Source organism: Rousettus aegyptiacus, unplaced genomic scaffold (assembly GCF_014176215.1).
Source record: "Rousettus aegyptiacus isolate mRouAeg1 unplaced genomic scaffold, mRouAeg1.p scaffold_m13_p_12, whole genome shotgun sequence".
Taxonomy (NCBI): Eukaryota; Metazoa; Chordata; class Mammalia; order Chiroptera; family Pteropodidae; genus Rousettus; species Rousettus aegyptiacus.
In genome coordinates this window covers 46,057,371-46,084,004 of record NW_023416287.1, presented here as the reverse complement: position 1 = coordinate 46,084,004, position 26,634 = coordinate 46,057,371, and the positions used below count along the sequence as shown (strand labels likewise).

Below are 26,634 nucleotides of genomic sequence, written 5' to 3'. Positions count from 1 at the left end.
CTGTAACATAATGAGGCAATGCACTGTTTAAGAATGCATTTTTGTACACTATTAAAACTAACCTGGTATTAATTCAATCTTGATTATTATGAAGTTATCAATTATAATCTCCAGGTAACCACTAAGAGAAATGCTAAAAAGTCCACAGAAAAATAAATGAGGAAAGAATCAAAATAGTACAATAGAAAAATAAAATCGCTAAAAAATGCAGCAATGAGGAAATTGCAGAACAAAAGTGATTGAAAATATAGAAAATAAACAGCAAAAGGCAAAAGTCTTTTCTTATCAACAATTACTTTAAATGTAAAGAGAATACTCTCCAATTCAGAAATAAGTTGCAGAAGGGAAAAAGAAAACAGGATCTAACTATATACTGTCTATAAGAGACTCACTTTAGATTCAAAGACATGATTAACTGAAAGTATGGAAAAAGACAATCCATGTAAATTAGTAACCAAAAGAAAGATGGGGTGGCTACATTAATATCAGACAAAATTGACTTTCAGAGAAAAACTATCACAAGAGACAAAAAAGAAAAGACATTATATATTGATAAAAGGGTCAACATATCAAGAAAATATAACAATTATAAATATATATGCTCCAAAATACAGAGCTCCTAAATATATAGAGCAAACAGAACTGAAAGTATAAAAAGATAGTTATTCAATCATAGTTGGAGACTTCAATAATCCAACTACTACACAGAAGTTCAATAAGAAAAGAGAGGACCTGAATAACACCATAAAATCAACTAAACACACCAACTAACATAGAGCACTCCACCAAACAGCAGAATACACATTTTCTTAAATGTACATGAAACATTCTCCATATGTTAGGCCTTAAAACAAGTCTCAACTAACTAAAAAGACTGAAATTGTATAAAGTATCTTTTCCAATCACAAAGAAATGAAAGAAATCAATAGAAGGTAAATGGAAAAATTCACAAGTATGCACAATCTAAAAAACACAATCCCAACAAACAGGTCAAAGGAAAAATTATGAGTGGAATAATAAAATACTGTGAGATAAATGAAAATAAAAACACAACATAAAAACACATGAAATGTAGTGAGAACAGTATTCAGAGGGAAATTAATAGTTTCAGACACCTACATTAGTAAAAGAAGACAGATCTTGAACACTCTCAAATCAATAACCTTGCTCTATACCTTAAGGATCTAAGAATGAACAAAACCTATGGCTTGCACAAGGAAGGAACGATAAAAATCAGAGAAGAGATAAATATAATAGAGAACAGAAAAACAATAGATAAAATTAATCAAATTTAATTTTTAAAAAATGAAAGTCATTTCAATGAAAAAGTCAACAAAATTGACAAACCTTTAGCCAGACTGATCAAGACAAAAAGGGAAAGGATTCAAAATACAAACATCAGAGATGAAATCAAAGTGGGGACATTACTTCAGACTTTAAAAATACAAAGTATTATAAGAGACTACTATAACTGTACATTAATAAAATAATCTAGATGAGATGGACAAATTTCTAGAAAGACATAAACTACCAAAACTGAGTAAAAGGAAGGAAGGAATGGAGGAGGAAAGAGAGAGGGAGGAATGAAATAAATCTGAATAGACCTATACCAGGAAAAGGAATTAAATCAGCAAATCAAAAATCTCCCAACAAAGAAAAGCCCAGAACCAGAAGACTTCTGGTGAATTCTACTCAAATATTTAAAGAATTAACCTCAATCTTTCACAAATTGTTTCAAAGATTAGAAAACTAACTTATTCTATGAGGCCAGCATTACCCTGAAAGGAGAACAAAGACATCACAAGAAAACTGTAGGCCAGATCCTTTCTGTGTACAGATCTTCAACAAAATATTAGTAAGCATAGTAAAAGGATTATATGTCATGACAAAGTGGGCTTTACCCAGTAAATGCAAGGTGGTTCAACATATGAAAACCACTCAAGGTAATATGCTGCATTAACAGAATGAAGGAAAAGAACCCACACAATTGTCTCAATGCAGAAAAGGAATTTGACAAAATCCAACACTCTTTCATGATAAAAACACTTGACAAACTTGGAATGGAAAGAAACTTCCCGAACATGATAAAAAGTCATTTATGAAAAGCCATAGCTAACATCATGCTCAACAGTGAAAAACTGAATGTTTTTCCCTCTAATATCAGGAATTCGACAACATGGATAATTACTTTCATTACTTTTATTCAAAAATAAACTGAAGGTTCTAGCCAAGGCAATTAAAAGGCATCTAGATTGGAAAGGAAGAAGTAAAAGTGTCTCTTTTTACAGATGACATGAACATATAAATATGTAATATAAATATATACATATGTAATACAAATAGAAATAAAAATATAAAATGAAATATACTAAATAACTCACCAAGAAAATTTAGAGCTAATAAACTCAGCAAAGTTGTGGGACCCAAGATCAACACACAAATCTGGTGTATTTCTATACATTAGTAATTAATATCTGGAAAAAAATTAAGAAAATAATCCCATTCACAGTAACATGAAAAAGGACAAAATGCTTAGGAATAATTTTAACCAATCAATTGCAAGCCTTGTACACTGAAAACTACAAAACATTACTGAAAGAAATAAAAGGAGACATAAATAAATAAGAAGACATCCCATGTTCATGGATTAGAAGACAATATTAAGATGACATGACAACCTAAAGTGATCTACATATTCAAAACAATCTCTCCAAAGTCCAAATGGTATTTTTTGCACACACAAAAATCCATCCTAAGATTCACATGGAATCTCAAGGAACCCCAAATAGCCAAAACAATCCTGAAAAAAGAAAAAACAAAATTGGAGGAATCACACACACTTCCTGGATTCAAAACTTATCACAGAGCTATGGCAATCAAAACAATGTGTGATGGGCATAAAGACTGACACAGATATTGGTGTGTGGTGATAGACAGCAGTCTAGTTTCATTCTTTTGCAGGTAGCTTTCCAGTTTTCCCAGCAGCATATATTGAAGAGGCTTTCCTTTCTCCACTGTAAGTTTTTGGCTCTTTTGTCGAAAACCATTTGCTCATACACGCACCAAAATTAACAAAATGGATTCAGGACCTGAATATGAGATCTGAAATACTAAATTGCATAGAAGAAAACAGAGGAATGAAACTCATGGACCTTAGACTTAAAGAAGATTTTATGAATTTGACCTCAAAGACAAGGGAAGTAAAAGGAAAAATAAATGAATGGGACTGCATTGAACTGAAAAGCTTCTGCACAGCGAGAAGCTTTTTTTTTTTCTCTTGGGGCACAGAGAAATGGGAGAAGATATTTGCAAGCAACGTCTCTGATAAGGGCATAATATCAAAAATATACCAAGATCTCATACAGCACAATAACAAGAACAAAAAAACCATCCAGTTAAAAAGTAGGCAGAGGACCTGAACAGACACTTCTCCTAAGAAGACATACAACTAGCCAAAAAACATATGAAAAGATGCTCAACACTGCTAGCTATTAGGGAAATGCAAATCAAAACCATAATGAAATATCATTCACACCTGTTAGAATAGCTATAATCAACAGGACAAGTAATAAGTGTTGGAGAGGATGTGGAGAAAAAAGGAACCCTCATACACTGCTGCTGGGTCTCCAAATTGGTACAGCCACTGTGGAAAACAGTATGGAGGTTTCTCAAAAAACTAAGAATTGATCTACCATATGATCCAGCAATCCCTCTACTGGGTTATTTACCCCAAAGATTTGAAAACTCATATTCAAAAATACATTTACACGCTGATGTACATAGCATCATTATTCAAGGTGGTCAGGACACGGAAGCAACCGAAGTGTCCTACAATAGATGACTGGATAAAGAAGCTGTGGTACACATATACAGTGGTATATTACTCAGCCATAAGAAGAGATGAAATACTGTCATTTGCGACAATGTGGATGGACTTTGAGATAATCATGATAAATGAAATAAACCAGACAGAAAAAGTTGAAAACCACATGATATCACTTTTATGTGGGAAGTAAACCTAAAAGCAACAAACAAACAGAGACTCATGGACATGGACAATAGACTGATGGTTACCAGAGGGTAGGGAAGGAGGGGGAAGGGGAGAGGTAGATGGAGTAAAAGGGGTCAAATATGTGGTGACAGAAAGAAATCTAACTATGGGTAGTAAACATACAATGTAATACACACATACACACGCATATGACTTACTGCTAAATTGTACACCTGAAACTTACTGAATTTTGTTAACCAATGTCACCATTAAAAAAAAAATATGGTTGACACAGATCAATAAAACAGAATTCAGAGTTCAGAAATAAACCCATATATTCAACTGATTACAAGGCTGCCAAGACCATTAAATAAGGAAAAGAATAGTTTCTTCAACAAATGGTGCTGGGACAACTGGATATCAACATACAAAAGAATCATGTTTGACATCTACCTCACATCATATATAAAAATTAACTCGATTATATAAATGTCTAACCACTATGCTATATACCAAATAATAGTGAATGCCACTTCAAATAAAAAAATAAAAATTAAAAAATTCTTAAAAGAGATCAAAGACCTAAATACGAGAGCTAAAAGTATAAAAAATTTAAAAGAAAACATAGGGGTAATCTTCATAACCTTGGATTTGGCAATAGATTTTCAAAGATATGACACCAAAAGGATAAGCAACAGAGGAAACACTTCAACAAAATTAAAATCTTTTGTGCATCAAAGAACACTATCAAGAGAGTGAAAAGAAAATCTACAGAACGGGAGAAAATATTTGGAAATCATTTATCTGTCAAGGGTCTAGTATCCAGAACATATAAAGAACACTTACAAGTCTACATAAAAATATAAACACAATTTAAAAATGGACATGAATTGACATTTCTCCAAATAAGATATACGAATTGCCCACAAGCACATGAAAACATATATAACAGTATTAGTCATTATGGAAACTCAAATTTAAACCAGAGAATCAACTGCACACTCACCATGATAGCTATAATTAAGAACAAACTAGACAGTATTGGAAAATAATACGGAGAAACTGAACTCTCATACATTGATGGGACTATAACACAGTGTAAAACCTGTGGAAAGCATTTTAGTAGTTTCTCAATAAGTTAAACACAGAATTATCATATAATCCAGCTATTCCACTCCTAAGTACATATCCAAAAGAACTGGATATAGGTATTCAAACAAAAACTTGTACACACTTGTTCAAAGCCACACTACTCATCATAAATACTAAAAAGGTGGGGGGAAAAAACAAATATCAATCAAGTGATGAATGAATAAATAAAATACGGTATATCCATAACAGGTTATTCCACCATAAAAAGGAATGAAGTACTCCTATAAGCTACAATGTACGTAAACCTCAAAAACACTATACTAAGTGAAAAAAGCCAGGCACAAAAAAGTCATATGAAATATCAAGAATAAGTAAAGTTATGGAGACAAAAAGCAGAGAAGTGGTTGCCGGGGGCTGGGGAAGGGGAGAATAAAAGTGACTGCCTTGTGGTTACAGGGTTTCATTTTGGGCTGATGAAATTATTTTGGAAATAAAGATGGAGCTGGCACAACCTTGTAAATATACTAATGGCCACTGAACTGCACACTTTAAAATGGGTAATTATATATGAATTTTACCTTAAAAAAAAGAAAAATCAGACTCATTATAAAAGCCTTTAATTTATCACAGGTAAACATTAATTCTTTATGCTTATAAATACTTTCCAAATTGGATGCAGCTGTCATTCTATCACATACCATTATATCCCAAATATATAATCTTAAGTCTCACCTAAGTGTGCTTTAAAAACACAGATCCCTATACTCCAGCTGAGACCTGTTAAATCAGTGTCTACAAGAGGAAAATACCTTAAGTAATTCTTAGCATCAGATAAGATACTGTTTAGCATCTATTTAGCACAACTACTTTATCTGATAAAAATAAAATGATTTATCTATATTGAAGTTAACAGGGAAAAACATTAGTGGTAAATTGAATAGAAATGCTAATGATCAAATAACACTTGCTTATTTTAATCAGCGATAAGAATTTTTAAATAATTACTTCTAAATAAGCAGGAAAATCACCTGAGATTAATGCTGAGTGCTCAATCAGAGAGGATAAAGTTTTAATAGGTGGACATTTTTAAACAAATAATAATGCCCACTATTGGCAAAAGAAATTATCTTTCATTGTTGGCTAAACTGCAGGGAAATTTGGCAGCATGTATTAAAATTTAAAATGTGCATGATCTTTAATCTATCCATCTCACCAACAGAATATTAAATCAAGGAGATAATTGAATGAGATCTTTGTATTAGGATATTCACCACAATACTAATTAAAACAATGAAAATCAGAAACAATTTAAATGTCTATAAATAGAGGCTTGGGTAAATAAGTCACAGTGCATGTATACAAGGAAGCACTGCAGCCATTTAAGAGAGAGAGACCATCTACATTCATTCTTCACAGGAAATTACAGAGTAAAAGAAGCTATAAAACCGTAAATATGATTCTCTTTGGGTATAATAATTTATCTACCCATCTATGACTAGGGAGGATACTGGAAGGAGATTTATGAAGATACCGCATGGTCTATGTGGAAGATTTTCAGGAAATTTTTGCTTTTTTTCATGTCTTCTAATTTTTTTTCCACAATAAACATGTATAAACAGAAAAAAAGACAAATATGTTTTGCAGAAAATATATGTTAAAGCATGGCATATTGCATCTGGATATAATTATCATTTACTAGTCACTGAAGACTAGCTTGAAGCATATAAACTCACTGATGGCTTATCACTCTAAAAGCATACCCTTAACTGTTCCAACAACTTTACCTCCTGACCATACGATCACAGAATGCTCCTTGTTACAGCCCATGAATGGCAGAGATCGACCTTCATGAGCTGGTGATGTTCCTGAAATGCTTTTCTCTGTATGTTTTTATGGCATTTGATTTGTCTGCTAAGCTATAAGCTCTGCTCTATTTCCACAGTAGAGCAAATGCTTGGCTGTGATGAGTCAGACTCCTGCAGGGTGCAGATGGCTGTGAAAGGAGTGAGGCCAGAAGTCACAAATCACCTGGCATGGAGCATGCACAGAATAGCGCCTGCTGAATTCCAGCATTGCTGCTTTCAGCTGAGTAATGAGAAGCAAGCTGCATGATCCTTTGAGTTTCAGTTTCCTCACCTGTGAAATGCGGGTAACATTACTCTTCCCACAGGATTGTTTGGGGACGATACAAGTAAAGTGCTCAGCAAGGGCTGATGTGTGGTGAATGCTAAACACAGAGAAGCTCTTAGCGTGAAAACAGTGAGAAAGGCTTCCACCCACTTTTCAAGACCAGAAGTGAGGATGATATAAATCCTGCACTTAAGGATCTATGAAGGTCACTCTAGAGTTGCTCTCAACAGATGGGAGGCAAATGTGTACGACTGTGAGAGTGGTGAAGGGACAAGGCACACAGGCATGAGGCGTGCAGGCATGGGGTCCACTGCTGGCTGGCAGACTGAGTGAGGGGTTCAGCTGCTCTGATCTTCCCATCCGCATGGCAGCTTGATCGCTTTCCTCCTCTGCCATTCTCCTCTCCATCCCTACACCTCAGAACGACAACCTTCTGCCACTACCCAGGCAAGCCATGGATTGCATGGTCCTTGGGAACTGGGGGTAGGGGACCACTACCAGTGCACGTGTGCGCGCATGTGTGTATGTGTGTGCACATGCACATGTGTACATGTGTGTACATGCCTGTGGTGCGTGTGCGCACACATGCATGTAAATGTGTGTACATGTACATATGTAGGTGTGTGTATTCCTCCATGTGTGCATGTATGAGGCTGTACAAACACTTGCATGTATACTTGTATCGCTTGGTCATATTATCATCCCTTTTTTTTCACTTACTTGCCTGACCTCTACATCTGTCATTAAAATTCTCTCTCCATCTCGCATTCAAATATCACTCCCTCTGCTGCTGTTGGTCAACGTACAGCCTGATAATGACGCCTTCCTCATGACATATTTGGGCCCTGCTGGTCCCTCGACTACAGCACTCTCAACGGCTTACATTATTGTGTTTATCTAACTCCATGAGTAGAGAGTGAATTTCAAAGGCAGGACCAAGTCTGAGTCATTTTTGCATCTGCAACAATTACTACAATATCTGGGGCACAGTACACTCACATAACAAATAATGAATAAATGAAATAATAAAATTGCTATATAAATAATAGATGGGCGAAAGAACAATACTGGTAAAGTGTCAAGTCAAGCATATATACGTAATTAACTCAAAGAAATAACTGCTATATGTTAGCACCAGATATCATGTAAGGAGTGACATGGTTTGCTGCCAAATTGGGACACTTATGAATTGGTATCATATACATGCCACAGAAAATGTGTGCTAGACTTGGCCCAGAATCATTTTTAGAATACTTTTGAGATGTCATGAAACACAGTAAAATAACAAATCTTAAGTGTGAAGCTTGATAGATTTTTACAGATGTGTGTACCCATTAGACCACCACCAGATGAGATACAGAACATATGCACCTCCCCTGCCCCACCAGAAAAAGAAAACACTTGCCTTGTGCGTCTTTCTAAGATGTAACACCAGAGTAACATTCCTAGCAATCATGAGCTTGTCATTGTGAAGGAAATCTCCAGCAAAGATGGAGTTGGAGTATGGTAGACTCATGAGTACTCCACAACCATCAGTGTCCTGAGGACCAGACCAGTACCCTACTAAGGGTTGAATTGTGCCCCTCAAAAAGGTATGCTGAAGTCCTAAACCCCAATACTTACACATGTGGCTCTATGTGGAAATAGGGTTTTTGCAGATACAATTGAGTTAAGATAAGGTCGTCAGGATGACTTAATTTCAATATGACTGGTATCCTTACAGGAGACACAGGTAGGACACCAGATGGTGATGGAAGCAGGCATGGGGGTGATGGATCTACAACCAAAGAACACTAGGGATTGCTGCCTGTCAACAGAGGTTTGGTAAGAGGCATGGACCAGGTTCTCCCTGAGAGCCCACTGAATGAACCAACTCTTCAGACACTTCGATTTAGGACTTCTGACCTCCAGAACTGTGGGAGAATAAACATTTGTTGTGTTAAGTTGCCAAGTTTGCAGTGCTTTGTGTAGCAGCTCTAGGAAACCAATTCACATCCATAATTCATGCCCATGACAGCTAACACCTTTATTTATGAAGAACTATCTAACAAAATTTCTTTGTTCAAACTTGTAAACAGCTGATAACTGTGGATACAATGAAAGAGTCAACACTCACGGAGCGAAGAGCTGAAGGTCGTCTTTATGTTGCTTCTCTAATGCCCCATGTTCCTGAATAGCATGCTAGTTAGGGCTTGGGTATGACACCTATTTTGATGATGTCCCATCATACCAAGGATTTACTCGTAACAAAAGTATAAAAATTCTACACTTTTTCTATTCACTAGATATATGAAGAAGAAGAGAGGAATCTGAAAGTCATATCCCTGGGTCACCTCCTTATGCACACTGTTACTACAGCATGATTTTCTAGGTATCTATATTTAAGTGAGTTACTTCCAGTGATCTTTCTCTTCCTTTATTAAGTAGATTTGTTTCTCATTTTGAAGGACGGTGGGCACACTCTAATCACTTTGCATGGTCTAGTAACATCATTCACTCTCTCTATAGGACACATTTTCTAAAGCTCACTGGCCATGAACATGGATATAACTCATTCCTTAACTGACTTGGCAAATCTTATTGAGTGTCTATAATGATTCTGGAACACTATTCAGCATTGGAGAGAATTTCAAGAAGTGTCTATAATCCTTGTTCATAGAAAGCACATTTAGTTGGAATGGAGTCAACTATAAAGCACATATGGAGAGAATTTTTAAACAATAATTCTAGAATTTTCTGTGGGTTTTGGAAGCTCATCCTTGAAGTCTTTTCAGATCTTACTGGTACTATTCAATTTATAACACGTTTCTCCATTGAAAAGAAATTTCCACTGAAAATTTCTATTGCCTACTGGGAAAGGTACTTCATAATAGCCGGAATCACCATCAGTTGAAGGACACAGTTCAGGGTGTTGCACCGGGATTTTTTTTTTTTTTTTATCATGATGCTATTATAAAAATATCAGCCAGATTTTCATACTTATAAGGCTATACATGGTTTTATGACCATGCTTAGCCTGAAAACATTTAATCGTACTGAGACACAGAGAGCTTATCAGTCAAGGACAAAGATTTATAAAATAGAATTTGCACAACTGGCAAAGAATTTCTTGTTCTTATCTTAAGAGTCGAGAAGTTCCATAAGCACATCTGTGCTTCCCAGTCAGGCTTTACAGTGTGTGCGGGTCAGGGGCCTCACTGGCAACACTTTGCTGAAGTTAACACTATCCTCCTTAGGCCCATCAAGGATGAAGTACATACTCTCTTCAACGAAAGACATTCCGATTAGCAGAATATTCCAAGCCTCCTTTTCACAAAGATCAAAGTCTCAAATAACTGTATAGAATTCATAGCTGAAAATTAAATTAAAATATGTCAGGTGATCTATCTAACACCATGACTATCCGAAGAATTCAAATTATCTATATGTTACATGATCCTATGAGGAACTTAAGTTATTAAAAAGATAAACTTGTTACTTTGCTCATAGCACACTCATGCACACTAAAAATTATTCTCCCGAAACACTGAATGAACATTATAGCTACTTGCCTGAAATGCATTCTCATATTTAAAAGGTTGTGTCAAACAACCAAATTGAAAGTATTCAATTTCACACAACAAGACAGACCTTTTCTATGGGTAATCCAGAAAGCCTTTTGAAATTGCAGGAAGAAAGCCCAGGACCAGAATACTTCACTGGTGAATTCTACTCAAATAATTTAAAAAATTACCCCAATCCGTCACAAACTGTTTCAAAAACTGGAAAAGGAAGTAACATTTCCTAACTTATTCGATGAAGCCAGCATTACCCTGGTAGGAGGCCAGACAACATAGCAAGAAAGGAAAGAGCTCAAACTGATTCTAAAAGATTTTAGTCCAGATGAGTTGAAGAATGATGATTTTACATGAAAACAAAAAGAGGGGCAAACTCTGAGACATAGAACACTGGGCCCTTACTTGGATATACCTGCACTGAGAAGTCCTGGCATAGATGCCCAGGAGAAAGCTTGAAATATACAAAGTACTTGAAACACCAGAGATAGTTTGGAACTGAAGTTACCTTGATTTTGAAGTACAGGTGATAACCAAATTCATTAGTTTGTAAGGAAGAAAATGTAGAGTGTGAAAGAACTCTGGAAAAAGAACCAAATCTTGAGGAATATCTGTGTTTAGGGCACAAAGGCAGGTGAAGAAGAGTGGGAAGTGGCTGTCCTGAGATGGGGAAAGGAGAGGAGCTGAAGAGGTGGACACCCCTCCACCCTCCTCCCTCCCACCTTCTTTAAGGCCCTGCAACCTGCTAAACTCCACTCCCAGCTTCTATTGCTCTACTTTCTCCTTTCCTACAGTCTTTCCCAAATGAAGTTATATTACAAAATAAAAAAAATAATATTAAGGCAACTTTTTTCAACCCCATGGGCCCCTTCAGATACTTTTCTTTGATCTCCTTTAAAAACGTCTTAAGAGAGGCACATATACTCAGGCTGTCTCCATTTCCTCACCTCCTGCCCTATTCCTTTACTTAATACAAGTAACAAATCATCTTCATGTTGTTAAATCCTTTAAACATTTCGCAGTGCTTAACTTATCTGATTTTCCAGCAGCATTCTATCTTCCTAAAACTCTTGCCTCCCATTTGTAGTTGTGACTCAAATTCTTCTGACAGCCTTGTTTTTCCTCTCTGACTACATGGTTTCAGTCTTTAATTTATCCCCTTCCCTGCTCTCATCTCTGAAATACTGAGGCTCTGTAGTCTCTGTCCTGAGTTGTCCTCTCATTTTACCCTCTGCGCTGTCCCTGAGTCATCTAGTATATGAGCTGCCAACTCCACTCCTCACAATTTCCTACACTCCATTCATTCTATATTCAAATTAAGGCAAATTTTGTTGTGATTTTCTTGTGTCAAGTCCCATTATTCCTTGGCCTTTGGACATGTTTTTTGGGCACATAATCCCTTCTGCTTACCTTATCACATTGTATTATAAATGCTCATCTAGTGTCTTCCACCATTCTGTAAGTTTTGTGAGACTAAAGACTGTATCGTTCTTTTGCTAGAGTCTAGAAAAGTGACTGGCACATGAAAAGTGCTTAATAAATATTTGTTAAAATAAAATTAAGAAGTACAAACAACTGGTATATATTTTTAAATGTTTAAATGCACTTGTAATAAAAAAAAATACAGACTTAAAAAATTAAGTGTTTTTTCCCACTCAAATTGGTCAACCTTGAAAGATACCCACTTCGGTCAAGGATGTCAAGAAATGGGTGAAACTATCCTGATATAAACAATAATTATTACAATATATTTGGAAGGCAATTTGGCGATATGTGTGAAGCACATAGCACAGGTTCTGTGCTGTGAGACTGAAAATTGGGCTTCGCCTCATAACTAGTTGTCTGACTTGGCAAGTTATTATGTACCTCTAAACTTCAGTTTCTTCATCTTAAAGTAAATCAGATTTACTGAAAAGTAAATATAACACTCAGCTGAAATACTATAGCTTATTAAAATTAACTAGTATTGCAAGCCAATGCTAATTAAAAAATTAAAAATACATAATAAAATAAAATTAGCAGCTCGGATGGCTATTTAAACTTATTATAAAACCAAGTGATATTTCATAAGAATCTTCTACATAAAATAACTGATAAATTTTCTCAAAAATGTGGATCTAATTCATTTAACACCCATTTATTGAGCACAGTATTCAGTATCTGGCTGTGTGCTAGGCATATGTTTTAGTCACATGGAATAAAATGGTGAAAGAACTAAGTCTCTATATAATTTGTAAGGGAGAGAGACAATAAATCTGAAAATACATGGAAATATGAGCTTTTGAAACGCATGGGTAAAGACTTTTCTAATGGGGGACATCTGGGCAGAGACCTGAAAAGTAAAGAGGTAAGTTATGTAGATGTGTGGGAAAAGAGAGCTCTGGAGAGAGGGAAGAGCGAAGGCTTAGCTATAGGAACAGGTGGGACACTTTCAAGACAGCAGCAGAGACCAGGCTTTGTGGGGCTTTGCAGAGCAAGGTAAGGACATGGAGCTTATTCTGTGTGATAAAGAGCAATGGAAGGGCAATGGAAAAGTTTTGAGAAGAGCAATGACATTTTACTTTAAGAGATTTACTTTGGCTGTTTTGGGGAAAAACAGACTGAAAAGGGGCAAAAATGAAAATAGGAAGACCACTGAGAGGCCATTTTAACAGTCTGGATGAGAGATGATGGTGGCTTGAAACACAGGGCATCTGAACTGGAGGTCACCGGTGAGAGGTAGTCAGATTCAGGACATATTTCAAAGGCTGAGCTACCAGAATTCCATTTCTAAGAGCTTAACTCAAGGATTTAATGGTGGCTATTTAAAAAAATTTATATACAAGGATACACAATATAGGGTGATTATAATTGGATACAAGTTGATGAGTTTAACAAATCCTGGTACAGATATAAGTTAGAAAAGATGTCGTCATTTAGAAATGATATTGTAACCTCTCATGCATGTGGGGTCTCTGACTCTCTCAAATATGTGGGGTTCCCATACATATGTATGTATTAAATTTGGTTATTTTCTCTTGCTTAAATAAGAAAAGAAAGGAAGAAAGGAAGGAAGAAGAGAGAGAGAGAGAAAGAGAGAGAGAGACAGAGAGAGAGAGAAAGAAATTGGATACATAATGACATGACAAAATATTCATAATCTGTTGAGTGAAATAACAGGTTACAAAACAAAGTAACTCATATTAATCCATACTGTTCTAATAAAATGTATTTAAAAAGATTAAAGATTATACACTAGCATGTTAGTAAAATTTCTCTCTGGGTTGTAAAATTACACATTTGTAATTTTTTTATTGACCTTTTGTATTTTTCTAAATTTTCTGTAATAACCATATCTTACTTTATGAGAAAAAATGACTTTTAAATTGTAATATTGAGAAGAACATATTCAACAAATAAGAGTACTGAAGAATAACCACTTGAGTGCACTAATTGTTTTCTTTTTTACTCACCATCACTTTCCGCAATGTGTACCTTTTGGATCTAATGTCATCCATCAGCATCTCATATGGCGTGAGCTGGTATTCAATGGGCAGAGGGTTGTACTGCCGCTCTTGCACCTTCTTAAGTTTTACTCCATTCCGCAAATCCCTCATCACCTGTACCCAGAATCGAGCCTGAAAGTACCAATGGTGGAGACACATCAATGAATGACTACTAGCTACAGTCAAACAGAAAAAAATGAAGAGCTTGGGATACAAAACACTGAGTAAACCAAACAAAAACAATTTTAAAAATCAGATTTTAAGATACTAAAAATTGGGTAGAAAGCCAGTAGAGAATCCAAAGGTCTGACTGCTGAGACACTTGGGTATAAATCCTAATTCATCCACTGTGGTAGGCATTAATGACCTCAGTTCTTTAGGCCTCCATGTCTACACTCTGTTTTGTGGCTTTCTCAATAAAGAGGAAGACACATATTTTTCACACTTTCACTCTGGGTTTGGCTACATGATTTGCTTGGCCACTGGAATGGTGGTGGATATGACATGACCGAAGGCTTCAAAAGCAAAGGCACAATGGGCTTATCACTCGTTCTTCGATTACTGCCATCAAAACATCATACCCAGGTGAGCACAGTGCCCATGGCATGATCCCGCAGGAGAAGGATGAGATACACGTATAGTGAAGCCACCACAACTGATCTGAAGACTCATGAGCTAAATAAATGTTATTACCTTATGCCCCATTGATTTTATAGTGTCTGATTACATAGCATTACTGTCGCCATAGCTAATTGATACAACCACCTACTAGCTATTTGACATCCAGCAAGTTACTTCACCTTTCTCAACCTTGGCTTTCTCATCAATAAAAGAAAACAGTTTTTCACAGTTTGTTGAGATCAGAGCTGAAGTATTGTGTTCTGTACACAGAAAATGCTCAAAAATGACAAAGTTTATGTTATTACTATCTTTACAAAAATTATTTAATATCAGTTTTCTTATCTACAAATAACAGCAAATTTCCTTGTCTATCCTTCAAGAGAATGATATATATGAAGTACTTATAACATAAAACATGTTAAATATGTATATTAATATTACACTTTAACTCTTTTTGTTTTCCTGCCTATAAGCAAAGGTGTCATAGTCTACTTGAGTGAAAAGTAAATTCGCACACTATTTAACTGAAGTGTTGCAGTTTGTTAAAATTAATAAGTGGGTCAAATAGCTACTTAAATGTATTTATGAAGAATCAAGTGATGTAATAAAAACTGTCATCAAATAACTATGATTAAATTTCTCAAAAAAGTCCTCAAAAACAATTTTTGATTTAAAAAGTATATATATACCATATTCATTCAAAAAAATAATTTGGGGTACTTAATATTGTGGTATTTCCATTAAAACATCTTCTAAAATATTCATTTTTTTAAAACAGATTCTTAGGTTATGCCATTAAAGACATTCTAACGTATCCCTAAAATATTTACTTTTCTCTCTTTAGAATGCCCTTGTCTCAACTTCTCTTACTCATTCTTTTAGGATCCAGTTCAAATATCAACTAATTTTTTAAAATGCTGTCTCTTCTCTTGATCTCTTTGGGTTTTAAGAAAACCTGACATATGAAATTTTAAATTCTCAAAACAGATAAATTAGGGGATGGCTACTTGCATAGCCTGTGGTATAATTTATAAAAGAATTCAAACAGACTTATTTTATATAGCCAGTTCTTTAAGTATTATTGTTTGGCAAAAATTTTACATATGACTTTTCACAGTCATTAAATAAAATGATGCACAACTGTTACTGTATATATATATTCCTAGAGATTTTACATTTACCTCTTATTCCACTAAGATTATATTCTGAGATGTTAGATTCTGCCATTCAAGATATTCTGATTCTCCCTTATTGTATTCCTCATTCTTTCCTCATTTCATTATAATCTTTCTAGGTAATTAATTGTAATGGTATTATGAGACAGAAGCTGGTGACCTGGGCATATATAATTACCTTTGGAGTTAGTTCATCTCCTGTCAGTAATCGTACCAGTTTTTAAATGAGGGTGCCTTAATACAATAAATTAAATTTTTGGTTCAAGTTTTACTAGCTGTTTGCTAACTTCTGAACACTTGGAGTTACTTATCTGGCTACAATATCTATGAAAACAAATTTAAAAATTTATTAACCAAGTTGAAATATACCTGACACTGTCAGAGTATTTTCCTATTCAAAGGAAACTTGATAATCAATATTATTCTAAAATGACAAATAAAACTAGCTTAATAAGAGAAGATAGTCTACCTGTTTTTTTAATCTTACTCTTTCTTTAATGTTCCAGATTAAAATCATTCCAAGTATTTCAGCAAAGATATCCTCATTAAGACTACAAGGAAATACCCAATGACCATAAAAAGAAGAATGGACAAACAAAACTGCTACGTTCATATACTGGAATACTAATCAGCAACAAAAAGAATAAATCATTGATATAGGCAACAATAGGGATGAAATCTCAAAAGAATTATGCTGAATGGAAGAAGTCAAACAAAAATAACAGTATATACTATTTGACGACATTTATACAAAATTCTAGAAAATTCAACTAATCTATAGTGACAAAAAGAAGATCATTCATTGCCTAGAAACCAGAGAAGAAGGAGGCAAGAAGTAGAATTAAAAAGGGATATGAGGAAATTTTGAGGGGTGATGGAAAGGCTCATTATTTTGATTGTAGTGATGTTTTCATGGGTAGGTATGTATATGCATATGTCAAAATTTATCAAATTGTACTTTTAAAAAATGTGCAGCTTATTGGATGTTGATTATACCTTACTAAGCTGTTATAAAATGCGACAATTAAAATCTAATATGGTAAAAAGTAAATCATTCATATCCCCCAAATCTTCATCTTTTCCTACTCCTTCATTTAATGATGTTATTTATCCAGTAACTTTAACCTGAAAAGTCAGAATCCTAAAATGTGCCTTCCCACTGACAACGGACATATCCCAGTCTAATTGCATGGCATTCACTGACCTGTCCCCAAGGTTATCATGTTTGTCTGACTTTAAGTCATGTATGAGGGCAGGGATTTAGGGATCCAGTAACATGCTGGAAAAACAGTAGATAGTCAAGTGTGCCACATTAATAAACTGCAATCATCTGTTCTATAAATCTGTCTTCTGTTTCATGAAGGCAGAGTCCCCATGTTATTCATTCCACACACCCAGGGCCCTAATGTGGTAACTATTTACTAAATAAATGAATGTACTACACTATAGATTCACACCTTATCCTGAAACAGAGCTTAAACTTTGACTTACACACAAGTATGCTAAGGTATTAATATAATCAGAAATGTCAAAATTTTAAAACACTGAAATTCCCAGAGACACTAGGAATTTCAAATAAAAATCAGATAGTTTCCAAAAATGGGGAGTAGATATTTCCTCAAATGTCAGACTATTCACTCAAATGCATATAATAGCAACTCATACTACAGCCCTTAATGACCAGCTAGTTAAAAAACATTAGGCTACTTCTTCGACACTAAACAAAACAGAGAGAATAGCCAACCATCTTACCCAGTCAGCGTTTTTCAGCTCCTCTAGGTCTGTGTTGGATTCATCACTCTTTTCCATTTCTTGAATCTTCTTAAGATTCTACCAATTAAAATTAAAATAAAATATTTAGGCATAAAAATTTTACTGAGCTACCTTATCAAACTGAAATTTCTAATGGATACTTTCAGAAATTAATTATTTGAGGGTGACGGCAGTGGTAACCTTACTGTGGTAACCATTTTGTAATATATACATATATCCAACTGAAAATAATTAAAAGACATTTCAAAAATTGAAATTCATTAAATTATATAACAAATATATATTGAACATCAAAAAATATCATAGACCAATGGAACAGAATGGAGAGTCCAGAAATAAACCCACATATGTATGTGCAATTAATTTTCAACAAAGGAGCCAAAAATATACAATGGAGAAAAGAAAGCCTCATTAATAAATGGTGCTGGGAAAATTGGAAAGCCACACGCAAGAATGAAACTAGACTGCTATATGTCACCATACACCAAAATTAACTCAAAATAAAACCAAAGACCTAAATATAAGACATAAAACAATAAACTGCACAGAGGAAAACATAGATACTAAATTCACAGACCTTGGTTTTAGAGAGGATTTTATGAATTTGACCTCAAAGGTGAGGGAAGTAAAATAAAAAAATCAATGAATGGCACTATATCGAACTAAAAAGCTTCTGCACAGCAAAAGAAATCATCAACAAAACAAAGAGGCAAACATCTGAATGGGAGAAGATAATTGAAAATGACGCCTCTGATATGGGGCTAATATCCAAAATATATAAAAAATTCATACAACTTAACCATAAAAAAACAAACACAAACAATCCAATTAAAAAAAGATCAGAAGACCTGAAGACACTTCTCCCAAGAAAACACATAAATGGCTGGCCAAAAGACATAAAAAGATGCTGAGCTTCACAAACTATTAGGGAAATGCAATTCAGAACAACAATGAGATACCATCCTACACTTGTAAAAAAGGCTGCCATCAACAAGACAAATAATAAATGTCAGAGAGGTTGGCAGAGGGTGGGGGGGGAGAAGGAACCCCCATATACTGCTGGTGGGAATGTAAATTGGTATAGCCACTATGGAAGACAGAATGGAGTTTCCTCAAAAAATAAACAATAGGATTACCACATGACCCAGCAATCCCTCTTCTGGGCATTTACCCCCCAAAATCAAAAACATTTATCTGTAAAATATATGCACCCCAATGTTCACTGCAGCATGATTTACAGTGGCCAAGACATGGTATATTTATACAATGGAATATTACTTAGATGATATACTACCATTTACAACAATATGGATAGATCTTGAGATTATCATGCTAACTGAAATAGAAAGAAAAAGTTTAGAACCATATGATTTCACCCATATGTGGGATATAAAACTGAAAGCAACAAATGAAAAAGACAAAAACTCATAGACACAGATAACAGTTTAGTGGTTACCAGAAGGAGAGGTGGGAGGGAGAGGTAGATCAAATACATGGTTGATGAAAGATTTGACTTTGAGTGAACACATAATATAATATACAGATGATGTATTATTGAACTGTACACTTGAAACCTATACAATTTTATTAAGTGATGTCATCCCCAATAAATTAAATAATTTTAAAAACAAAAAAAAATTCTCAGATAAATTATCTGAAAAATGAGAAGAACTTCACCTGATTTTTTAAACTTAATAATGTATAGGAGTATTAACTCAGAAAGAATAAAATTACTCTTTGACTTGAAGAAAAAGTGGTATAAATAATGCATTGTTTCCTCTCTCCCTAAGAAAGAAATTAGGGGGAAAACATATTTCTGATTGTTTCAGAATGTGTTTCCACAATTATTTTTAAAAAGAAAAGTTAGGTTTCCTGTTTGAGAGTATGTAAAAAGACACCTGCCACTCCTGAGTCATGGGCTTACTCTCTTTGGGCCTCCTGTTCCCCTCCTTTAAAAGGAAGATACTACCGTCTATCTCACAATGTTGTGAGTATTTAAAATATAAGCAGTTAAACACAGGAGACCACTGAATTTATAGCCTCTAGGGAAAAGCAACTCCCTAAACATATATATTCTAATTCTCTTCCACACTACCCCAGCCCCATTCTCTATTCCTCATCCAGAGCCTTGCTCTTTTCCAATGGTCTTGGCTACTGCTCTTGATTGTAGTAGGATGCTAGGGCAATAATAAAGGTGGCTAATAAGTACTAAGCCTTTAAGCAACCATCATTTAACCAAACCATAACCCATGTTATCGGGGAAAACTGAGGCTCACAAAAGCTAACTGACATGCCTGGGGATCCCCCAGAGGCAAGTGACAGAGCATGAGTGAAGCAGGTGGAAGCGGCACCAAGGTCTCAGATATGAAGTAAGATGTGTGGAAAGGACCCCAGATGATGAGTGGTCGTGCTGGGAACATAAGTATCCTGATGCTGTCCCCTGTGGCTTTTAGGAAACAGCTAGATAAAGTTCTACTTTATTTTTGCTAAAATAAATGTGTATAAATTGATATATTACACAAGGAAAAAGAATAGAATTTATGACTTATAACTAACTGGGCTTTGTAGATAATGGGTAGTTAACATCTCAGTAACAATCATTACTAAATTAGGATTCTCAGTTTTCTACCCTTAAAGATGTACCAGATGTAATGGCATATACAAATTTTTGATATTCAAAATCCCTAATCTTTCGATAGGGGCTTATTATCTTTTAAATAAATCTCTGATGAGATTTCAACACAAGTCCACAAACTTCATCAAATATCAAAATCAGAATTGAGTGAAGAAACCAAAAAGGAGAGGCACACATGTTTTCTGTGTTCCTCTGATGACTGTAATCCAGGCTCCATCCCCAAAAGAATTAATTTATTATTCTATTAACTAGAAGAGTCTTCCTTCTAGTTTTTTACAATTAATATGGTGAAAGAGAAGAGATTAGGGAGGTGAACTTCCTCTGGGCACCCTTGGACTCTATCAGGCTATGAGGCCTATCAGCAGCAGCACTCTTCTGTCTCCCAACCCAAAAAATGAGAGCTGAGAATAAGTACCTCATCTCTACTGTCTTCTCATTCTAGCCTTAGTGCATTTGCACTGACTATTCTCTCTCCCTAGAACGGTTTACCCAGATACCCCTGTATCTAATAACCAATTCTCTCACATCCTTCTCATGCTTGTTCAGATGTCACCTTCTCAGTGTGGCCTACCCTAACCATCCTATATAAATGCCAAGTCCCACACCCTGCCACTAGTAATTCCCCAGTCCACCTCTTTTCTAAAGCTCATCCAGCCTTCTAACAATCCACATGACTTAGTATGTTAGCTGTCTGCCTCTCCCTGCTAGATCGTAAGCCTCATGAGAAATTTTGATGTAATTGTTCACTGACGGAATCCTCCAATCTCCAGAACAGTGCCTTGTACTTAGTAGGGGCTTAGTAAATAATTGTTGAATATGTGATTTAAGATATTTTCAAATAAGAATATTCAAACAATTTATTCAATAGCTCTTATCAGGTCAACTTTAATAAGAGGAAGCCCATTCAAAGGGAAAATCATTCAGGGGTAAATCTGTATTTTCCTCTCTAATTTCAGAATCGTCTTGAGGGAGTAGGGAAGAGAAATCTTACCTGTGCCACACAAAAACATGTTCTCTGCACTTAAGGAGAATAAAATGCAATCCAAGCTCATACTACATTTAAGTGATAAAATAAATAATAAATAAAACAAATATGTAAATAAAAAGAAAATAAGAAACACAAGCCTAATACACACAAGAAATGAAATAATAGTACTAAACAGGTCAAAAAGATTCAATCAGTATCAAAATAAAATGGTTTGAAACTTTAATGCCTGAGAAAATCAAGTATACATACACGAACCAACAACCTAACAACACACTTTTCCCTGTATAACCACAGTGCAGTATGGGGCTGCATATGCCCATTTTGAACTAAGTTCTTTCTGCTGTATTTCCCCTGACACCTAAAGGCTGATTCCACAGCAAGCACTATATTGATTACCCCAAAATCTATTAGCCAAAGATAATTTTTAAAAAGCTGAAAACGTCGTGGAAAAAACTAACCTTCATAATCCTATTTTGTCTTTAAAATTTTCCAATGGTCTTTAGGTCCTTTAAGGTCAAAACAAGAGAAGGCAAGACAAATGGCATAGGTACAGTAGAAGAAAAGAGGTCTATGGTTAGACAAAAATATTTATCTTTTGTTCTTGATTTCTACTGCTACCACCATAAAGCTGATTATAGTAGGCCTCTACACTGTTCTTTCTGCTTCAGTTTCTTCCTAATTTATCTTATTTTCTGAATCCCTTATGATGGGTTTCCATTGTCTCTGGTATGGCCCTGAACTGGGGACCTATGGTCAAACAGTACAGGAATATGTTAGGCAGCATTTACAATGATAGATAAACATGACACATTTTCCTAGAGTTAATGTCACACAAAAATAATGTAATGGATGCTGTGGTAAGCTGCCTGAATCTACTACTGCCCACCCTCTCAAGCCTTCCACTGCCTGCTCAAGCCTAATCCTTCCCCCACTCTCCCAAGGAGCTGAACTCAGCACTCAGTGTAGGGAGCTGCCTTGCCTAGGTTATACTCATCTCTGAGTAGCCCACATCCAATCACTGGTCCATGTGGAAGTACATGGATCAGGTCTCCTTGCCTCAATTACGGACATCTCTGAAAGGCTACCCCAGCTTCTGAGCTCCCATGGGATCAAATGAGGCCTGTTGCCCTATATCGTAGTTCAACTTTTCCCTCACCACCACCCCCCCTTACAGGTGTTCTCAAAAGCAATCCCAAATAAATCTCTTGAATTCAAATTTTACCCATCAGAGTCTCAATCCACACATGAAACATTTAACAGCATTTGAACAGATGCAGACATATAAAACAAAGTTTTTATGAATTTTAAAAGTAGAATTCAGTATTTCAAAGACATTTTGACTTGCACTGAACTATATATATACACACATACACACACACACACATATATATATACACATACATATATATGTACATACATACATATATATGTATGTATGGTGGGCATCCATCATTTTTGTCCAGAAACCCTTTCCCTCCCCCTTCCTTTAATAAAGATCCTTCCTTCTGTAGGGAATGCATTCCCTAGGGTTTGAATAGGGCTGAGCCGATGACTAGCACCTCATCACCTACTCACAAGGGTGAGACCACCACCCTGACCAGCCAGCATGGCCCACATCCCCAGCCACAGTGTTTGGTTCTCAAGTGGGTACATGGCTCCATATCTTCCTTCAAGACCTTTCTGCCCCCGTTAACAGAAATGACTTTCTGCTGGAGTGAGAGAATGTGAGGTTTGGGATATAGACTGTCATCTTATCTGCCTTTTAATAAGAGCCTGTCCTGGGGATGGAGAGAGAGAAATCCAGCCCTGACTACAGGGTTTGAAATACTGGATCCTGCTATACCTAAAGCTAGCCAACCCTTAGACTTCCCAAGTATGTGTGCCAATAAATCCTGCCCCATTCTACCCATGCTAATGTGAGTGGATTTCTGTCACTTAGAGTGGAAACAATTATGATTTACTATATTCTCTTAGTCCAGAAATAAAGTACATGTTTCTTTGTCTTGGGGGTACTCTAGTGGAACAGTATGAGAAACACAGGGCCTCTTTTCCATCCAACCTTCATTTTCACTATTCTAACACATCCGAGTAAATGTAGTCACAATGGCCTCACTGTTACATCTTAACACATCTCTACCTTTATATGTGCTGTGATAAAATCCCTATCTGCTCTTTATGGAGACAATTTCAATGAATGGTCTAAGAATTTCATGGGTTTTTTTTAAATTTTTTTTCTGAACAGGAGTGCAAATTATAGCTCAGATATTTCCTAGCTGTGTGACTTTGAAGAAGTTATTAAACTGCTGATCCTAAAGTTGACTTTCTCACCTGTAAAATGCAGATAATGATTACCTTTTGGATTTTGTTAATATTACATAAAATGATACTGGAGAAATACAGCATGCAGCCTGGCTCATACTAAACATTTAATAGTTATTAGCTTTATAAGCCAATAAATATAAGGATTTGACTATGAACACTTTTATTCCATCACAAAAACATAAAATTCTTTTACCAAATGAGACCTCTCTCTAGTTTCTTCATGAAATAAAAATCTTGACTCAGCAATAAAACAATATAAAATAATTGAAAATCTATAATTGAAGGAGCTTGAACAAATGTACAACTCCAAATCAGATTTTTTTTTGTTAGCAGCAAAAACAATGAGTTATTTGAAAATAAATTACAGATTTTCCTAGTTTTAGAGACAAGTTTCTGTCAATTATATTCTCTCTTCTGAATAAATTTTTTTGCTTGCACAAATGTAATAACAGATGCCAACCTTTGCTTGGAATATAGTGAGAAAGTTCTGAGAGCAGCCACATAGCAATTAACTCTCCCCATTTCTGATATAACCATTCTCAAGCTAGCAATTAAACTACTCTATGTCAATATCTTCTGTCCCTGGCATATTTAAAAAAAAAAAATGAAATTACTCTAAGAATCACAAGCATATCAAATGCTCAGGGAATAATTTTAATTTACTTGTGTAGGTTTGACATAACCTCATATATAAATGCCTCTTTTTACATTAAACCACCCTTAGTCACAAATATATTGAGGTATTAAAATATTTTAATAACAGCATTTTAATGAGCAAAAATTTCCTCTGTATTGTTAACTATTTGTCATTTAACGGTATTCCTCTATGCAATGGGTACATTACTTTTAAATGTGCAAAAATGAGTTATGTTTCAATAATTACTTGAACAGTTATTTTTACTCAGTTAAAATATGCTAATATACTTTTAAATAAATTACTTACATAGAGACTATCAAATACATTTCATAAGTGACGAAGTCACTAATACAAATATTGCATATAATAAATAAAACATGTATATCAGCCATGGAGATTAAAAGCTATGATGCCCTTTCTAATTTAGCTATTTTTTTTTTACCACAGAAAAGCAGAAAAAAATATTTTATTATATTTACCAGTCCCAAATTAATATTTTGGAATTTGGAGTACAAAACACACCCCGGGGAGTTCCTTCTGAAAATTAGAAGTCTCCTAAGGATATTAAAGAGTTAATGGATAATTGCTAAAGACTATAATTTATATTTTCATCAAGCTTTATGGCAATTTCTTAAAAGGTGTGTGTGGTATAGGGAAAAGATAACTACAACATGTATGAGATTAAGAGTGTTTTATGTAATGAAAAATATAAAATGTTTAGAAACTAAATTATAAATTGATATTCTGTAAAACTTAATTTGAATTCATATGGTTCATTGCAAAAATAAGAAAATGTATAAATGAAGTCATCAAAATGAAAATTCATTTCTATGTTCTAGAAAAGGAATTTTGTTCCTCCATTCAATTAAATTCCTCCATTTTAATTAAAACACACACACTAACAAACGGGCTAAGTTTTTAATGACTGTCTCTGCCCCAAGTAACTGGCCTTGGTATCTCCCTAAAGGCATCTGCTCTTTCAATTTTTATACTCATCAACTCTTCACACCTATAGAAATGCAGTGACCATTATAAAATGATCATTTAAATATTATAAACAACATTTACAAATTATATCACAAAAAGCTATTTTCCTAATAAATAAATGCAAATCTATTTTTAGACGATGTACGAAAACACACATTTCTAAGGAGAGTAGCAATTAGTAAACTTCTATAGAGGACAATTTCATTATATTTTAAATGAAAATTATAAATAAACATTTCCTTTGACCCAGCAATTCTACTTTTAGAAATTTGTCCTACATAAATGATCACACCCATGAAAAAATAAGTTAAAAACCATCTGAGGCAGCACCATTGTAATAGCCAAAAATTGGAAGTAACCCAACAGCTGTCAAAAGATGATTGATTAGATCAATTATAGTATTACCACACGACAGAATATTATGAAGACATGACAGATGTAAACACTACATACTGATATAAAATTATCTCAAAGATACATTATTAAATGAAGAAAGGAAAGTCAGAACAGAATAAAAAAAAGAAAAAAAATTGATATTGATATCTTTCTGTTAGTTATACATGAACTGCCCTGTAAAGACAAAGAAGGAATTAACACTATTTGTTGCCGGTAGGAAAGGAACTGTGTGGCTAGGGACAGAAGTAAACGAGTACAATTTACTGTGATAGTTTTGTACCCTTGTAGTTTGAACCATGTGAATTTTTTAATTTGTTAAAATAAAATTAATTAAATTGAAAAAATTATAAGACCCGAAAGGCAGAAGAGTTCTGACATGTTCTTAGGTTAAAAGATTCTTCTGAAACATTTAAATAGGGAGATTAGTAATGAATGCAAAGATGCACAGGGCAGAGAGGGTAATTTAATGATTGTGTAATTTAATTTAATGACTGGTAATTTAATGATGAGGTAAGTGCTCTGAATACTTACTAACATTTGTAAAATAATAAGTAAAAGAGAAAAAATACATTGACAAGGACCCTGAAAAGTTACAAATGATGGATCATCTAATTAAAATGAACAAATGGCAATCTTACACATAGACATCTGGTGGTAGATTCTTTCAAAAAAAGATATGTTCACCACTTGAAGGAACAGAAATCTATTTTAGCTCTAGGGAGAAATTTCTAGCTAACTTAAATGCCACAGTTTTATTATTGGAGTTGTTGGCAGTCATGAGGAGAGGGATGTGCAGAGAATATGAGAAAGCAATTAAAATACACTTCAATATGTGAATGCCTTATGGC

The 26,634-nt window shown here is 34.8% G+C and overlaps 1 protein-coding gene across 2 annotated transcripts in view; it reads right to left on the bottom strand.

Annotated features, from left to right (window-relative positions):
- The window catches only part of SPIRE1 (spire type actin nucleation factor 1), a 196,878-nt gene that overhangs the window by 56,317 nt on the left and 113,927 nt on the right, over positions 1–26,634 (bottom strand). For both annotated transcript variants that reach the window (XM_036229822.1, XM_036229823.1), the window contains exons 5-6: positions 17,801–17,878; positions 14,220–14,384 (exon numbers count right to left, since the gene is read on the bottom strand). In XM_036229822.1, the coding sequence (XP_036085715.1) occupies positions 14,220–14,384; positions 17,801–17,878 (243 nt within the window). The remainder of the gene's footprint in view (positions 1–14,219; positions 14,385–17,800; positions 17,879–26,634) is intronic.